Below are 17,467 nucleotides of genomic sequence, written 5' to 3'. Positions count from 1 at the left end.
CAAGGACTGGGAAAAAGAACCTGAACATTTGGGTTTTGTTAGTCTTAGCTCAGCCTTTTTAAAACAGAAGCTGTTTTCAAGTTTCTGCTTTCTCAGTACAATGCCTAAACCAATTCAGTAGAATAAAGCAATATTTTAACTTTGATCAGAACAACTGCCATCTTAACTGAGATGGACACATGGACTTTTTTACTTCACAGGAAGGACAGACTAAATTATAAATAAGATCAAAAATTCCAAAAATCACCTTCAGTTTAGTCTTGATCCAGCTGTGTCTCAGCTTCTGACAGTATTACACCTGATTTCAAAAAAGACTGCCTAGTACTGAGATTCACACCTACTGACCCAGTTCGCATGAAGTCCTGGCTTCTGACGCAAACCCTGACCCTATTCCTTGAGTAAACAAAATGAGTGGTCATCCATGCTTAGATGAGAACTTGAACAGTCGTCCTACTGAGGTCTGTCACGAAGTTGGGAGAAAATATTTGATTTATATTTGTTTTATATATGCGCACATACACGTGATACATGGAAATCTGCAACTGCAGCTCTTCTTATTACTTTAATGCAGCTTTGACTAGATTGTTATTAGCACTCTTTCCTAAATCCAGTTACAGTGCAAATTTTAAGATACTGTCAGGCCCTGAAAATTGTGAGATTAGGAGGGGGAAAAAAAAAAAAAAAAAAAAATCAAAAAAAACCCAACACCCACAATTTAATTTCTGCTTATTTGCCTCCCAGTCTGATGTTCAAATCTATATTTATTTTTCCCCCTGCAAATAGAAAATGTAGGTATTACCTTTCTTCTTATGAAAGCTGATATTAAAATAACTTCCTATAGTTTTAGAAGGAACAGCATACAACACAAATTGGAAGAGCTTAACCTTCTATAGGCCACGCAGGGGCACTCCAAAAAACATAGGAGGCAGCAGGATTTAGCAGGACATGATTGCAATGATGACAGTCAAAATGGAGAAAAACGTCTACTCACATTTACAATTGTATTTTAGGAGTTAGAGCATTTTTTAGTTGTATTTTAGTTCTTTGAGATTCTGTCAGGCCATGCATATCCTCTTGGAAAATGAAAAATTACTCAGAAGTACACTACATTTATTTTTTTTGTTAATAAAATTCTATTTCTTAAACAGATGTCTTTTCTCCCATGCAAGTTCCTTTATGTGCAAGTTTACTTAAAATATAAGTGGAAATATCCATACATATTCATATTTTCACTGAAAAAAAACCTATATTTTCATTGGGTGAAAAAAAACAGATTCATTGTGAAAAAAAAACAGATTGTTTGTCCATTCCTAGCAGGATGAGGTCTCCTTCCTTGCATGAGAAGAATAAAAATATTTTCTTAGCTTTCTAACATCCCACTTCTTAACCTATCCTCCCAGGCTTAGCTAGCAGCAACCTAGACAGTGACCAGGCAAAGAAGGGGACAGAGCAAATCCTTACTGATGCAGAAACTTGTGGATCCCGGGGGTGCCAAAAGAACCCATCTGCTACAGATTGATTAAGTTCTGCTACAGGTTGATTAAAGCCAACAAACCTGTCAACTAGTTAAATCATCAGAGTTTTGTTTGTTTGTTTTTCCAAAGCAGCACTCACCAGCACATTTGGTCCTGGTGATGAGTGGTGGTCCCGGCTGCCCAGTCCCACCTTCTCCTGGTCTGGTGAGCAGGACCCGAATCTCATACTCGGTGTCGGGGTCCAGGTGCCACAGCTTGTAAGTTGGTGCATTGACAGCATGGGTTTCAGTCCAGGTCCCAGATGTCATTCGGTACTCCACTTCTTTCAGGATAATGGGTCCATCCCCAATGATTGAATTGGCATTCAGCTGAATGAGCAAGTATGTGGGCCCAACGCCCAGCAGCTGTGGGGGTGCAATCGGACGAGGCGGCTCTGTAGGGAGATAAAAAAGCCAGTGATAAAACAAAAGCCGTAAAACCCATTAAGAAAAGGGCTCTTTCCACAGAAAGTTGTCATGTTTTGGTCAGCATCAATTTCAAAACTCAAAATCAAAATCAAACTGACATCAGTGAAGAACAGCTGAGGAGAATTTCCACAGCTGGAAGTGAATGGTGCACCACTGGCATCTGCCCAATGCTATTTTTTCCATTTAAAAATCTCAGCTAGGGACCACAAAATCCTATCTGACGGATATATTGCTAGTTCTTAACATTTTTTCTGAAAAACAAAATAGAAAAATCTGGGTTCACGCTCATTTATCTAATTTACTATGGCAATAACTTGAGATTTTCAGATATATAACTGATTTTCTTTTATTCACAGAAGCAACATATGTATTTTCCTTAAAGAAACAGTTGCAATAGTGGATACACTAGCCCCGCACAGGATAGTCTTAAAAATGAGTATCACTGCAGTTCATTTGAAACCCACCAGATGCAGGTAGGGTAAAAGATACTGATGTCTATTACAGGCACTCGGAATAATAAGAACTGAGCAAAACCGGCAGGAGAATGACAAAATACAGACATGTAGTAATGACATATAATATTTTGTTCTTTGGTAATTTACTACTGATTTAGAAACTTAAATAATAGAATGTACTGTGGCTTTTGTCTTCCTCTGTTCTTATCATCTGACTGCCTAAATATTTCAACACAGCTGCAAATTAAAAAGGTAACAGCAGACCAAACAGGAAGGTGAGGTCTCCCTTACCCTGAAAAACGTTTGCGCGGAGAATCAGCACATTGCCTTAGTGTGATTTATTTTAAGAAACAAATCACAGGCAACATCTACTTTTCTAATAAAATGAATCCACTGATAAACACGGAAGGTTCATTTTCATTCCAGATGGCTCATATTTCAACTAATTTGTTTCAGTTAATTAGGCAACAATGCTAAATTCAATGCACACAGGGGTTTCACGCAGCAGCGATGCAGAACTAACAACACAGCAACTCTAAGCAGGTAGAAGGGATCTGATGGCCAGTACACTAAAAATACTTTAAGCCCAGACCACAAGATTTCCCTAGAGCAGAGTCCTTTCTGATCACCACTTCCACCACCTCTCTATGAAAAAGAAATTAAGATGCTGAGGCACTGAACATATTCTGCCTCTTGGGAATGACCTCTCCAGTGCCACGGACAGAGCCCATGGGGGGTGGGAGAAGTGATGATGGAGGGGCTTGCAGCAGGCCTCCACACCTCCTGTGACATCACACCCTCTCTGCATAGTGAAGTCTGGCTAACAACTCCCTGGTTCCACATGTCCAACAGTAAAGTTTCCCCTCCAGATGCCAGAGCTGGCCCCCAACAATGTATTTACCAGCTCTGTAAGCACTGAGTTTTCACATATTTTGGTAAAAAAAGTTTCTTGCAGATCTTTTCCTAGATTACCTATCTCTCATGCAATTGAGTTTGGAGACCAGGGAAGCCATAAATGCAAAAAGTGGCTGCAAGCAGAGCTGATTTTCTCCTCCCAGAGTGAAAAGGTAAACACTCTCAGGTGTATGTACCCCAAAGCAGAAATAGGAGCAAAATTCTACAAAGTATCTCAATTAATTATTAACATGTTTTACCCATTTTTGCCAAGAAATATGCATATGAACTAATTTAGATCCCTACCTGCATCAAAGCTCAGAAATGCATCCAGCCTTAATAAGGGCCATTTATTTGCTGTGGAACTAACACATTAAATGTCAAACTAATGAATTTTAAGGTCAGTGTATATTACGGCAGAAAACATAAATGTTGATGAGCATGATGCACTACTAAGTCTGAGTTATAAACCTCTAAAACATAAGGCTATGTTTAGAAGTATTCACTTTGATTAAAAGCACGATTATCTCAAATAAAACCTCACATTAACGAGACTAATATACCATTGCATATTCAATTTTTATATTAAGAAGTAAAGCACATTCTTATATTAGCATATGCATTCTGGTTTTAAGCTCTTGAGGACAAGGAGACTTATTTATAAAGTCTCTCCCAGTTCCAATAAATTATGCATGAATTTTAATCAGTTAGCAAATGAACAAGTAATTGTTCTGCAGCATTATTAATATTCTTCATAATACAATACACTATCAGAACCAGAGGTGAGGTGCAACCAGAAATCCCAAAAGTACACTAAGTATCAACTGAAGCATGTAATCCCAATATACCAGGATAAACTTTTCTGATGTTACCCAATTAACTTTCTATTATTCTCATTCGTTATTTTATAACCACATCCATCAAATATTCCCCATTATAATTTGAAATCATATGACTTGTTTTTATATATACAGCAACCTGAATCTTTTAAGAGTTTAAAAATCACCATTGATATCTAAAAGACAACACAAAGACTTTACTGATGTGTTGGTTGCCATTCTCATATCAAATATCACACATATGAACAATACTTCTTTTCCAGTGTGTTTTTAAACACAATTTATATCCCTCAAAGAAGTAATGTTGCTGGCTTTCCACTCTAGGAATCTGGATCCAACTAGTAGTATATAATAGTATCAGTGTTCTGAGAAGACAGTCTGCCAAAAATGAAAAACCTCTTACATGCGGTCTGAGGGGAAAAAAAAAAAAAAAGATGCGTGAAAGGGAGCCCCAAACAAAATCACCCCTATCAGAAGTTTGGTCTGGTTTATAAACAATATAAACACTTAATTTCAGCCAAGTAAAGCGACAGCTTTGGAGTTCAGAGCCTAGATCAGAGGTTGCATTGCAGGTAGCTGAGGCTCACCAGCAACCCATCTCAGCAGCTTCCCTCCTGCCTGGCCCTATTGATATGGAGAAAACTCCAGGAACAAACTTGCCAACAAAGTTTTCAAATCTAAAGATTTCTATATTCCATTTTGTGATTTTGTGTCCCCCCCTTTGTCTCACTACCAAGGCAATCTGTCTGCTGATGACCACTTACTCAAACATGTTTTGTGGCTTTTTGTCACTCAACCCTGCATGGTGAGTTTCGTTTCTTCCTTTGCTAAGCACAAATCTTACAATTCTTTTTCCAGTGTAACTGATTTAATTATCGACTCATTTTTCTCTATGTTTTTTCGCCACTGCTTAAAGGCGTTAAATCTGATGAAATTTCTTCCAGTATGCACAACCACTAACATCTCTGAAAGACTATATAAAAGGACCACTTATACATCTGCAAGACATTACATTAAAGAAATTGAAGTATTTTCATGCACAGCGCTTCGCAGTATTTGGCCAGTTCTGGTTTTGACATAAAATGCCCACAGCTAAGTTAATCAAAAAATTAAGACTGACATTTCATCAGCACAAAGTTCCCATTCTGCTGAGCTACTAGCAGTACATTGCACTCACATCAGTATGTATATGACACTATATATTAAATGTACTGTGATATTTAGGCACCAATGACTAGAATAAGCATGCAGCATCAACCCCAGCTATAAGTCTATCTACGGTTAAGCAGTTGTGTCATATTCTTAATATTAAATATTGGATGCAAATAATTATGTGTTCATAGACAGAAAAACCAACCAGGAAAGGTCACTACTGTTACTAGTACAGTAACTAGCATGCGTAAAACTTCCTATATTCCCGAGAAACATGCACTATGTTTTTTAGCACTATTTACCCAGCCTGGATGACAATAGTCATAGGACAATTAGTCTTCAAAGCTAAATACTTCCTGAATTTAAAATGAAGGAAGGGTGTTTGTTAGTATCTTAGTGGTAATCGTACACAGTTAATGATCAGCTCAAAGCAAATTAAAAAAGACCTAAATACAAACACAAACCAAACCAGAATCCTATAAGTTGTTCCACTTGAGAGGAAAACCTGATACTAGATACATGAAATCATGTTTTGCTGAGCATAAAATGTACCAGTCACAGCAGACTGTTGCCTTACTTACAGCAGAAGGATTTGGGAATGTGGGAGGAGAGGGCTTGGTCACCACAAAGCCTGAACATGGGAGAGAGGTGCATACCTTCATTCTCGTCAATCTCCATCCCACCTCATTTCCTCTTCTAGGGAAATTTATTGCAAAGCTGTTTAAGTATGCCTGCACATCACTTGCAAGTACTCTGGGTTCCTAGTTGAGGTTCAGTGCCTGACCTATGCTGGCTGTGCATAGTTACAGTACAACTTTTCTCATATGAAGCCCCCTGGGACCAGGGGCCCTACGGAGTGCAGTCTGAGGCACACAGGCCAAGAGGAAAACTCTTATTTGCCAGGAACTAGACTTGTGCAGAAACATACTGGTACTTCTGTGTTGGGCACTGGATTGCATTGCTGTGGCAAAGGTGCATCAGAAAACCTACGACATGGAGCCAGAAGAGTGTGGGGAAGCCATGCAACAGGTCCTAGCTATACTGCTTTGGTACTCTTCCTATACTGGAAGATTACATATGGCTCTAGGGACTCACGTGTTTTAAGAAAAACATTGAAAAACTGAAGAAGCAGGAACATTTGTTTAAAAGTTGGAGGAAATGTATGAGATTTAGCAGAAAGAACAAATACTAGCAGGGAAACAAAATTCTCAGTCTTAAAAAAGCTTAAATTCAAATATGGTATTAAGCCACAAATTTAACAGTGAGAATAGTAACTGAAGAACAATAACTGGTATTACAGTAAAAAATTCTGCATTCTCTATCTGAGCTTTGCCACTCAAGGCTGAATGCCTTCCTACAAATCTTAAGAGGAAAAAAATTGAAGATGGCAACAATATATATGGCTCCAAAGAAGTACAACTGAAACAAATTACGCAGCTCTGAAGGTGGTCACAAAATGAGCTATGAAAAGTTTGAGGATAAAAACACCATAGAGACTTTCAGCACAAGCACTGGGTTCCTTTATTTTTAGAAAAAAGTCATTCCACATGTGGCATATCTTAATATAAACCAGAAACATTTTCATCAGTTCTCCAAAGTGGTTAGGAAGTACTGCTCTGGTAGGAAAAAAAAAAAAACAAACAAAAAAACCCATCAGAATTTAAGACAAAAAGGTTTATTTTGGACTTGTGCCTGCCTGAAAGGACACCTGGCTGTCTTCTATGCTGACAGAAGCCTGACAAGACCTGTCACCCTCAGTGCCAGCAAAAGCTGTATTAACACAGACAGGGGGCTTTGCCAAGGAAGGGAGCAGCATTGCAGAAAGCAGTACTAGACTGATGAGAAATTCCTCTATTCTGTTAAAGAAGCAGGTTAATGCAGAGGATTAAGAGATCCCAAGCTGAAAGCACAGATCTGAGGTATCACAAACTTTAAGAGACACAGAAAGATTCTGCAGTTTATTTTTAAACTTCCAACAAGAACTCAAGTTTTCACTTTCCCCTGCTTAACAGACTACACTCACAGCTCAGTCTGTCACCCTATACATGCCATCTCTAGTGAGTAGTTTGGTCCTTAATGGTTTTGTTGTATAACACGCAGAAGACAAATAAAAACCCAACAGCCTATGTATCAAAGAGATTGCCCAAAACACTGAGGATAGTTTATTAGTATAATTTGAGTACTCTGCAAGGCTTCTGAAAGAAAAAAACCCCAACAACAAAACAACGCACTTCTTACATTTTACTTTTCTGCATTCTTAAAAGCATACCTATAGATGTACGTTGCTCTGAGACCTAACTATTAGCTAAGACTTCACATGAGAAGTCTAATAAGAGTTACACTGGGACAATTTTAACTAACCAATTCAAAGATGCAAACACACACACATCCTTAAGTTGAACAATGCTGTTGTTATGGGTTCAGCTCATGGGATTCTTGCTTGCACACCATATACTGGTATTTCATTTTCTCACCTGGGCAGCCTGCATTATTCTTGTGGCAAAGGAGGAGAGTAAGAGTAATCTTATCCTCATCCAGACGTACTATGCATCAGCTATAGAGATTATTCCTGCCCAAGACGCGATGCATCTGAAAAATGACAGAATAAAGGAGCAGGTGCACAAGCAAGTCTTCAATTGTTGTAGGGTTGCTTGTGGAAAAAGAAGGGGTTGGAGCGAGAGGCAGCTGTCACAACAGCCTCTTTTGTTCCCAAAGGTTACGCTTTTTAATACCACCTTCCTGCTCCCTCAGTTGGGTAGAGTGCACTGGCTAGGCATGTACCAGCTAGGCACGAGCCACCACCACCCAACCCATGCTTGCTCCTGTATCTCAGCTCCAGGTGAAAGATACCCAGGCATGGTGGCAGTCAAAACCAGTATTGCACAGTAGGAGCAAAACTGCAGGCAGTGCATGTTGCACAGGCTGCAGGAGGGCACAATTGCTTAAACCAGCTGTAACACACAAAATAACACACAAAGACTTCAGAGGAGCTTGAGAGTCACCTCTTCTACTCCAAAACCAAATATTGGTTGCAGAGTCATACAATAAAACCCCCACCAGCTGCAAGACCTTTGGAGTTCTCAAGGCTTGGCCATTCTTCAAGTTTATTTCCCTAAGCCATTGCTTGGCCTCTCTCTTTGTTCATAAACTTATTTACCATTTTTTCAATAAATTTTTTTTGTTTGTTTGTTTTCCCCAATGGTCGAACACTTGTCTCTGCTCATCAAGTTTAACCCTTTTCAAAGGCTGCTTTATTTGTCTACATTGTTATCTTCTTCCTGATAGAAAAGTTTCTATTGCTCCCAACTTTGCCTTCTTCAGGTAACTTGGAGAAACATTTGTGGGTTACTGCCAACCATGCAAGTTAACATCTGGCCCTGAAAGTATACTGAAGATAGACAGCAAAATCCTTGTCAGCAAATAACTGACTTTAACATATTACGCCATGTAATGATTTCACACATAGAAAATCGTGTAGGAAATTGGTAGGTTTTAGTTAAGGGTTCCAAATAGCCACGAGCCTCCCTTTACAGTTTTTTTCAAAAACAATGAAAAGCTAGTTCAGATTTATCTCAGCCACCATCCTGTGATCGTAAGTGATAGTGGTTGCTTGGAGAAACTCGTACAGCTTGTGATCTAGTATTCTGCCACAAAACTTTTTCTCCAGCTTTTTTATTTTCTTTTTCTTTTTAATGATACTTGTGCAGACTTAATTCCTGTGACTGCGGAAACATTCTCCCTGTGACTTCAAAAAACTGCTCAGTATCTGGCACTAGTTGCTAGTCCCAAATTTGAGACACAATACCTAGAAAAATGCTACATTTTAATTAAGAGAGTTAGTTGTCTGGAACAAAAGAGCTCATTCTAAGCAATAGCTTAGTGACCAGGTCATATCAAGTGAATTATTCAATTCACTTCAGAGAGACTGCAAGACCATTTTCATTGCCTTTTGTTACTTGCAATAAAAAACCTGAAAGAATGTATTTTAAACAAACATTCAAAAAATATCTGTAACATAGGGAGATTCGGGTTATTGCCTAAAGAATCAGTTACTGGAGAAAACCCAGCAACAAACAGAAATGCCAATTTGAACAGTGAGCTCACAATGTTGGCTTAGGTAGCATACTGACATATTTCACCATAATATCACCTCTAATTCTGAGTCTGCAAACAGAGATACTATGGCACAAGCTCACCTCAAACTACAGATTTGTCTTTGAGCACCTGCCTAATATATTAAGTTTGTGTGGTAAGTACAAAGTCTGCAAGCTCATGCAGCTAAAACATACTTAAATTAAGTGACATTGCAGTCACTGACCACTTGAAGTGCTGAAATAAGAATTATTTCAACAGTGAAAACTGCTAACTTCTGCACAGTGATTTTATATCCTATGCATCACTGTGGCATTTTATTCACCTTGAATTGAAACTCCACTGCATTCATTTTATTATGTTCCTTTAAATAAAAGGAACAGTGTGCCGCTTCAGCATTGTCAGAGGAAACTGTAAACAAGGTTAAGCTCATACCCAAATTACATGTAAAAAAAGTATTTCTAAAAACTGGAGCATGTCATCCCTCTACACAATTTATGAGCAGAACACATGTCTATTTATTGAATGATGGTAGGGCATGCTACTCTGGGAATCAATTAGAAGAGTATGACATATTTTGTCAAAAAGATTGCATTGTGTTAAAGACATGTATGCAGCACACTCCTACAGGAAAAATGAATAAACGTAAGAAAAAGAGGTGCCTGCAATGAGAAGACATTCAAATACTAAAAAAAAAAAAAAAAAAAAAAGCAAAGCCAGTATAAATGACTCAGCTATAGAAACATCTCAGGCAAAGACTTGATCACAACGACTTCATTATTCAAAGTATCAGTAATTCCCTTGAGATCTCAACATTAAGATTATTGTTGGAAAGAAATATTTCACCTGCTTCATTGTCAGGAACCAGGAGGTTAAGAACAAAATTGGGTGCTTTCTTCAAAAACTGGTATTTCCTATGAAAGACTTACTCTTAAGTCTAAAGGCTTTGCAATGGGATATTTGACAATAATGCATTCTGCATGTACATCCACATGCTGTAAATGGTGAAAAGGAATAAAACTAGAGATTAGGGAAAAAGTGTCCAAAGGACAAAATATTATTTTAAGGACTCCAGGATTTTCTTTACATAGTTATGTAATGGGAATTTAATTTTCTTTTCCTTCCTGCTTCAAGTATATGGATTTATTTATTTTCCCTTTCAAGTTTGAACTGGCCCAATAAACTAAAATTGCAAAGAGTTTTGCATTGATGTTATAGCTGTTGATGCCGTAGTCACAATCACACTCAGTTTACTGCCTAAACAAACTAAGCACAAAAGCTTTCTCTTGGACAAATGGTACAGTGGCAAGTTTCTAATCAAACTCAAGTATTTCAAATATCCTACAACAAAACTAGAACATTTCTGTAGAAGCCAGGGATTAAAACTAAAAGAAAAAGGAAAACAATAACAGATTTATGCATTACTACCTGTACATTTCTATAAAACTTGAAAGGTAAAACAACACATACCCACCCAGCACTCCTGAAGTTTGGTGAAAACCATCCATCTTTCCTGCATGAGGCTGTCCATAACAACTAGGAATGACCTGCATGCAGCCCAGCTGTGTTTCTTCAGTAATGTGGAGCTCTCTTCAACTGACAACATGACTGTGACGCCTGGGAGATACACACTTTCCTGCGCACAAACTGACTCTCCTGCTGGGGTGTCTTCTTGTTCTGGAAAACTCCTGTGTGTCTTACTTTGGAAGTCATGCTATACCTGGCCAGGACTAACCCAAATTTTTATCATCAGCTTTCCTGCATGCCTTTTAAATTACACAGAAAAATGCTTCACAGGCTGTTGGGACAGTATCATGGCTAGGCTGAATTCAAAACTCTATCATGCTCTTTAAGTCCAATGGTACACATTGCAGCATCAGAAGGGTACTGAAACACCTGTAGCTGAGAGAAATGGTTGGCATGGCTTCAGCTTCCAAGCATTTACAGTTTTATTTAATAATAGTTACAGAAACTTGAAACATTTAACTAGTGAGTCATGCACATCTCACCTTCCCAGCGCTCCCCATCCTCTGTAATGTACCAGCTCACCTGGCACCTGAGACACTATTAATATTCCAGAACTGCTCACTGTCATGCAGCACCTGTGCAGGTTTTTAAATATAACAGCCAAGCACCTGCAAGCTGCTTGCACACCTACAGGGCTACATGCCCAGTCACTTGCTGCTCCTATCCCGCCACCTTGCACAGCTCTCCCTCAGCTTTACCTGCCCAGCAGCACCCTGGAATTTACCTAGGCAGCCCCAATTCCTCCTCCTGTGTCTATTTCCTTCACTTATTATTGAGGCAAGGCCCTTTCAAATGCACAGGAGACAGAGAAGAACTTGAAACCTTCCCCTTAAGACTGGCAGGACATCCAGGAATGCCTGTAGAACAGGATAAATGTCTCCTTCTCCAAAGTTCTTCCCCAGGTATCCCACTTCATTGAAGCTAAAAGCTTTCTGACAGTATTTCTATACTACCATCTGTCCTGGGTTCAGCAGTAGCAGTCATTTTTCTCCTTCTTAGTAGCTGCTGCAGTTCTGTGGTTTTGACTTTCAGCCTGAGAACAGCACTGATAACACCGATGTTTTTAGTTGTTGCTCAGTAATGTTTACTTTGACCAAGGACTTTCTGGGTCTCATGCTCTGCCAGGAGGAAGCAGAGACAGGACACCTGACTCAAACTAGCCACAGAAGTATTCCATACCACAGCACATCATGCCCAGGATGTAAACTGGGGGCAGTTACCCGGAAGGGTTATATCACTGCTCAGGTCAGGCTGGGTATTGGTCAGTAGGTGGTGAGCGGTTGTATTCTTTTCCCTTGTTATTTTCCTTATTGTTATTATTATTGGTGATAGCAGCAGTGGTTTTGTGTTATACCTTAGTTACTGGACTGTTCTTATCTCAACCCATGGGAGTCACAATCTTTAGATTCTCATCCCCAGCCTCCGGAAGCGCGGTGAGGAAGAAAGCAGGGGAGTGAGTGAGTGGCTGCGTGGTTCTGGGTTGCCGGCTGGGCTTAAACCATGACACCATCAAAGGGAAAATGGATACAATTTAGTATATGGGTTACACATTCACGATTATCTAGAGATTTGGTGTGTGCTCAGACTATTTAAGTCTATGGGGAAAATGACAGAATCCAGCACTTCTGAGCAAACTTCTTTTTTGAGGGACTGTCTCCTTCCTCAAATCCCTCTATTTCTATTCATAACCTTTTCCAAGACACATTTAATGTTCCCACCAGCAATACCTTCACATTTTTATTTCAGCATGCCCAAATATTTCTTGCCAAAAGTGCCAGAAGGCAGCCCATTGGAATGACAGATAAGAGGCTAATTTTGGGAGGCACGGAGACACTTCTCTCAATCTATGCAATGAACCAACAGAAACCAAAATGGAAACCCACTTAGTTATTTTTTACACCACAGTCTTACATGACAGATGTGAATTACGCATCACCTAACGCCTACCGGAAAGGAGAACCCTGCTCCTCCACTTCCCACCACCAGTGTCGCTTGCAGTGGCATATGTCTACTCTACATCCAAGGCAGTGTTCATTTAGAACTGATCTTGGTGGGGGTGTACATGGAGGTTTCCTACCTTCATGGGTTCCTGAAGTGGCTCTCAGTGGCTTCATACAGGAGCCACTGTCTGCACAGAAGCAGAAGCATAAGTCCAGGTTCTTGACAGAGAGGAAAAGGGAGGGCAAGGATTGAGACTGCCTTTCAGCAGGCACTGGGCACTGCATCTGTTTTGCTTTACCATGAAACCACCTTCAGAAAAGGGCAGGGGTGATAGGGGTAGCCAAAAGGAACCAACATTTTTGCCACAGCATCTTGACTGATGGCAAGAAATACCTATGAAATTAAGGGAATAGGTAACAAAGAAGCTGCCTACTTTCTGGTTGCTGAACGGATTTTAACTGTGATGAATAACCTGGAAGAACTTTAAGAAAACAAACAACAAAACCATGAACAAAAATCCTCACACTTCTTCTCTATGCTAATAAGAATCATGATATTGTTATTATGTTTTATTATGTTATACATTTTTTCAAAGAAATGAACAGAACATAATGATTTCTTAAGAGTTTTGACAATGCAGTGTTGTGAAGTGGAAATGGAAGAGTGAATGGGGATGAAATTCTTATGTAGTCAGTGGAGAGGGGTGACCGTTTCATTTATATTAAAATATCATATTCATATCACCAATTCTGAGAGGTCACATTGATTTAAGGGCCTTTTTTTTAGCTGGTGCAACAAAATGGGAAATGAGAATATTTGCCTTTGTGAGAAAGCAGCACACTAGACAAATGGAAAATACGGTAACTTTTGGCCCTGAAAAGCATTTAGACTAGTTTTATGAGGGTATTTTCATAATCTGCTTTTCAGGTAGGGCTGTTCTGCTGAAGAGTTTGAAAATGTGTATTTTCTCAAGTATGGCAGTATTGCTATGAAGAGGGTGTTCTTGTAATTAAATTGATGCTCAGTGCATTGAATTCTAAATTCAGTACAGGGCATAAAAGCATAGACAGCTTAAAAAAAAAGGAAAGGAAAGAGTATGTGCATTAGATGATTTGGATTATAAAATATGTTCTGAGGAATAGTTTGTAAAAGCTTTTTTGGAGTTGATAATACCCTACTATCTTCATTGTGTTGCAACAAAGATTTAAAATATCAATATGACAAAAACCTACCAAACATTTACTCTGGAATTGCAACTCCCTAAGTACAGTGACAGAGTCTAAATTTTGCATCTTATTTCTACTGGCAAATGTTTGCTTTTCTGTAGCAATATTTATGTGATTAGTGTGACTGCTTACACTGAGAAAAATCTGACTAGGAAGCCTTTCTTGTCTCAAGAGAAACAGACCCATTCAAGTGCAACCTAACTGGACAATCAATAAAAGCCAGCTCAATTGTCTGTAGATCTACAGCACAACTAATCCACAGTGCTTGATGTTCAGTCATTAAAAATTAAGATCGAACCATACCGTAAGATACAGTTGCATACCATATCTATACCACTCATCTGAGAGTCAGAAGCTCTTCCACTCAAGTTCGTAGAAATGCTCCCTCACAACAGACGGACAACAGCATGGCAGACCACTGAGGAAGCTTGCCTTTGAAATCCAGTCAGCACTGGGTGGGAGGATAGGGCAACACTGTTGTTAAATACTGCGCTTGTCACCTAAAGAGTACCACCCCTAACAACTCTCCAGATCTGCCTGTTTATGTCAAGACATCTGCCTATTTACAACTAGGTTTCAGCAAAGGGCAACACTGGTGACCGAAATCAGGGAATATCCTGATATGAGAAACAGCCTGAGTAGGGAAGGGATCTTCATGTTGGAAAAGAGATGATCTACGGGTAATATTGTGACAGAGCTGTTTAAAAATCACACACCAGAAAGATGTTAGGATTCATTAATCTTCGCCTTTTCCAAAATAGCAACTATAGGTCATCAAGTGAAGCTAGCAGAAGGCAGGGTAAGACAGACAGACTGACATAAAGAAAGGGGTCTTCATGACAAAAAAAGGTAGAAGTGTCATTGCCAAATGATGTTGTGGGCAAATGAAGGTTACCCTGCATTAATCAGACAACCACCAGGATCAGCACCACTGTTGAAAGGAATCAGATGCTGAGAGGGTATGAGGGGAAATGTCACATATGCTTGTTAAGCAATTTCCCCTCCCAAAAAGTCCTCCACTGGCCGCTGCTTAAGAATCCTGCTTTAGCTGGTTCCTTTGTTGGAACACGTGTGACTGTCCCTTGTTGCGCTCTTGTATTTTGTTAATTTCTCTCTACCTAAATTCAGGAACTTTGACATTGAATGGCTAAACTGAAGACAGGGCTATCAATTATGGGGTAAGATAAATGATAATTTTTATAGGTTGCCCTAACTCAGGCAACTGAGCTGATTCCCACCTTATCACAGCTTTATACCTAAAATGAAATTTGTTTCTACAATAGTCAAATTAAAAGGCAAAAAATAAATTTTTCTTTCTCCTACCTTATTTTAATCACTGTAAGTTATCTTACTAATTTTTTGATGAACAAACCTGAAAATGTTCAGCTTCTTATTCCACTACTGTATGTTTTAATTCTTGAAAATGATGCTAATCAACATCTTTCAGGCTGAACTAGCACACTGAAAGTTTAGTAACTAGTGTTGTGTATTTCTGTAAGAAAGGCAAACAAAATCAACAATGCTACAGAAATAATGAGGTCAGAAGAAATTACTAAGGCAGAAATTGGATGGTACAGCTTTCCTTTCCAAATAAAAGATTCACTGCTAATAATATAGTTTATAATATAGTTTATAGTAATATACACCATTATGGAGATTACTACCTTCAAAGATTACACAAATAAACCATGTTATTTATTAAATTCAGATTGGCTGTACACATGGCCATTTTCTCAAAGGCTGTGTTTGCTCGTTCTGCATGTTGAAGCAAGCTGTTAAGAGCACATTACAATAGTACTGGTTGACAAAAATAAATCAAATAGCCACCATATTACCAGTTAAACAAATAGGAATAGTGCCTTAAGAAACCCTTAGATTTTACATAAGCATTGGTAACAAAAGCATGTAGCCATGGGGAGACAACGTTGCGCAATTTTATCAGCAAGCTCTGTTGGCATCATTACATAAAGCTAGTAGCACTTTTTCAGGAGTTTTAAATACCACTTTTCATAAAGAGAAGTGAAATCATGACGCTTCCTGACAGATCCCAAAGTTCTGCCTCAAACTTCTGATGAGTGAGCATTCTTTGAAGGACTTGTTTGTTTGTTTGCTTTTAAATTATTGCAAGCACCAGGAAACCACTCTTGTGGGACTTGCTACTCTTTTGATAAATGTGATCTCACAAAAAAAACACGAACAGTTCTGTCAGCTCAATCAGAGGACTGGTAAATCTGCCCCACTGAACTCTTTAGGCTTCTACCTCTGAATCCAGATAATTATCTTGCCTGCTTTCAAGAAAGCCATTGCCTATTATTCACCTTCCTTACCCACCCTATAATGGGAAAGACAAATTGCGCTTACAGAAACATTCAAAATAGGTACACATACCTTCTTCCCTAGCATAACAAGACACAACACAGCATTTTTACATTTAAAAAAATTCCCTAAACCTTTCCCATTTTATTTAAAATAGTTTTTCTTTCCAAAATTCACTGGAGTTTTACTTCAAGAAGTTAAATGGTTTGGCCACTGAACTGAGAAGTCAGAGATCATCTAGATGAGCATCTCTAAGCTGTCCCCACTGACAGGCTGGCACAGCCTCTTTTCCTAGCTTCTGAGCACATTCCTGGATGCAAATCCTTCTGCTTAGTGCCTACATCCAGCAGGTGAAAATTCAGGGGCTTGGCGACCCCCAAGCACAAAGCTAATTCTGGCTTTTTCTCCAGTCCTCAAACGATCCTTCTCTCAGGGCCACACGAGTGCAGGAAACCCATTTTATTGTTAACTTTGGTTAAAGCCAAGAATAAAGAGGTACCACAAACCAATCTCTCACACAGATGTTTTATACCTTCCTCAGTGAAGAGGCTCAGAAATTGAAAACAGAGCAACTCCACATAAAGGAAAGTCTTCATTCTTCTAGAGAGTGAAATGGGCTAGATAGGCTTAGGTTGGGATTGGGGTTTTTGTGGAGGAGGAGAAGGCGGGGGCGTGCATGGAGCAAAATACTCAATATAAGTTAAAGGGGTTAAGATAAAAAATTTGAACAATTAATCCAAATTCAGTGAATAGCTGCAATAAAAAAAAAACATTTATAGTAGCATTTTCAAAATTATATGTTTTGGCTTTTCAGCCTCCTTGCATGTGAAGCATTAGATAGAAACATGGGGCACTGAGAGCATATTTCACAGGACTGTGTCTACAGAGAAGTGGCTTATTCTGATTTAGTCAATCTCTGAGCATAAGGACATTCCACAACCATTCTTGTCTGACTGAACTGGGACAATGATTTGATCAGACACTTCCCATTTCCCAGTACATCTCCTTACCCTACAGGTTCAGGGATTCTTAGAAGAGTTGCTTATCATGTTCTCCAGAAGAAAAAAAAAAACTAGCAGCTGT

The 17,467-nt window shown here is 39.0% G+C and overlaps 1 protein-coding gene across 10 annotated transcripts in view; it reads right to left on the bottom strand.

The window, feature by feature from the left end:
- Positions 1 to 17,467, bottom strand: part of PTPRK (protein tyrosine phosphatase receptor type K) — a 400,889-nt gene that overhangs the window by 167,148 nt on the left and 216,274 nt on the right. For all 10 annotated transcript variants that reach the window (XM_061474956.1, XM_061474957.1, XM_061474958.1 and 7 more), the window contains exon 7: positions 1,615 to 1,908. In XM_061474956.1, the coding sequence (XP_061330940.1) occupies positions 1,615 to 1,908 (294 nt within the window). The remainder of the gene's footprint in view (positions 1 to 1,614; positions 1,909 to 17,467) is intronic.

Source organism: Pezoporus flaviventris, unplaced genomic scaffold, assembly GCF_033815535.1.
Source record: "Pezoporus flaviventris isolate CSIRO_AGI_PZ_B2104156 unplaced genomic scaffold, CSIRO_AGI_Pfla_v1 ptg000081l, whole genome shotgun sequence".
Classification (NCBI taxonomy): Eukaryota; Metazoa; Chordata; class Aves; order Psittaciformes; family Psittacidae; genus Pezoporus; species Pezoporus flaviventris.
Note: the sequence above shows the minus strand (reverse complement) of the source record. Positions and strands in the feature narration are given on the sequence as shown.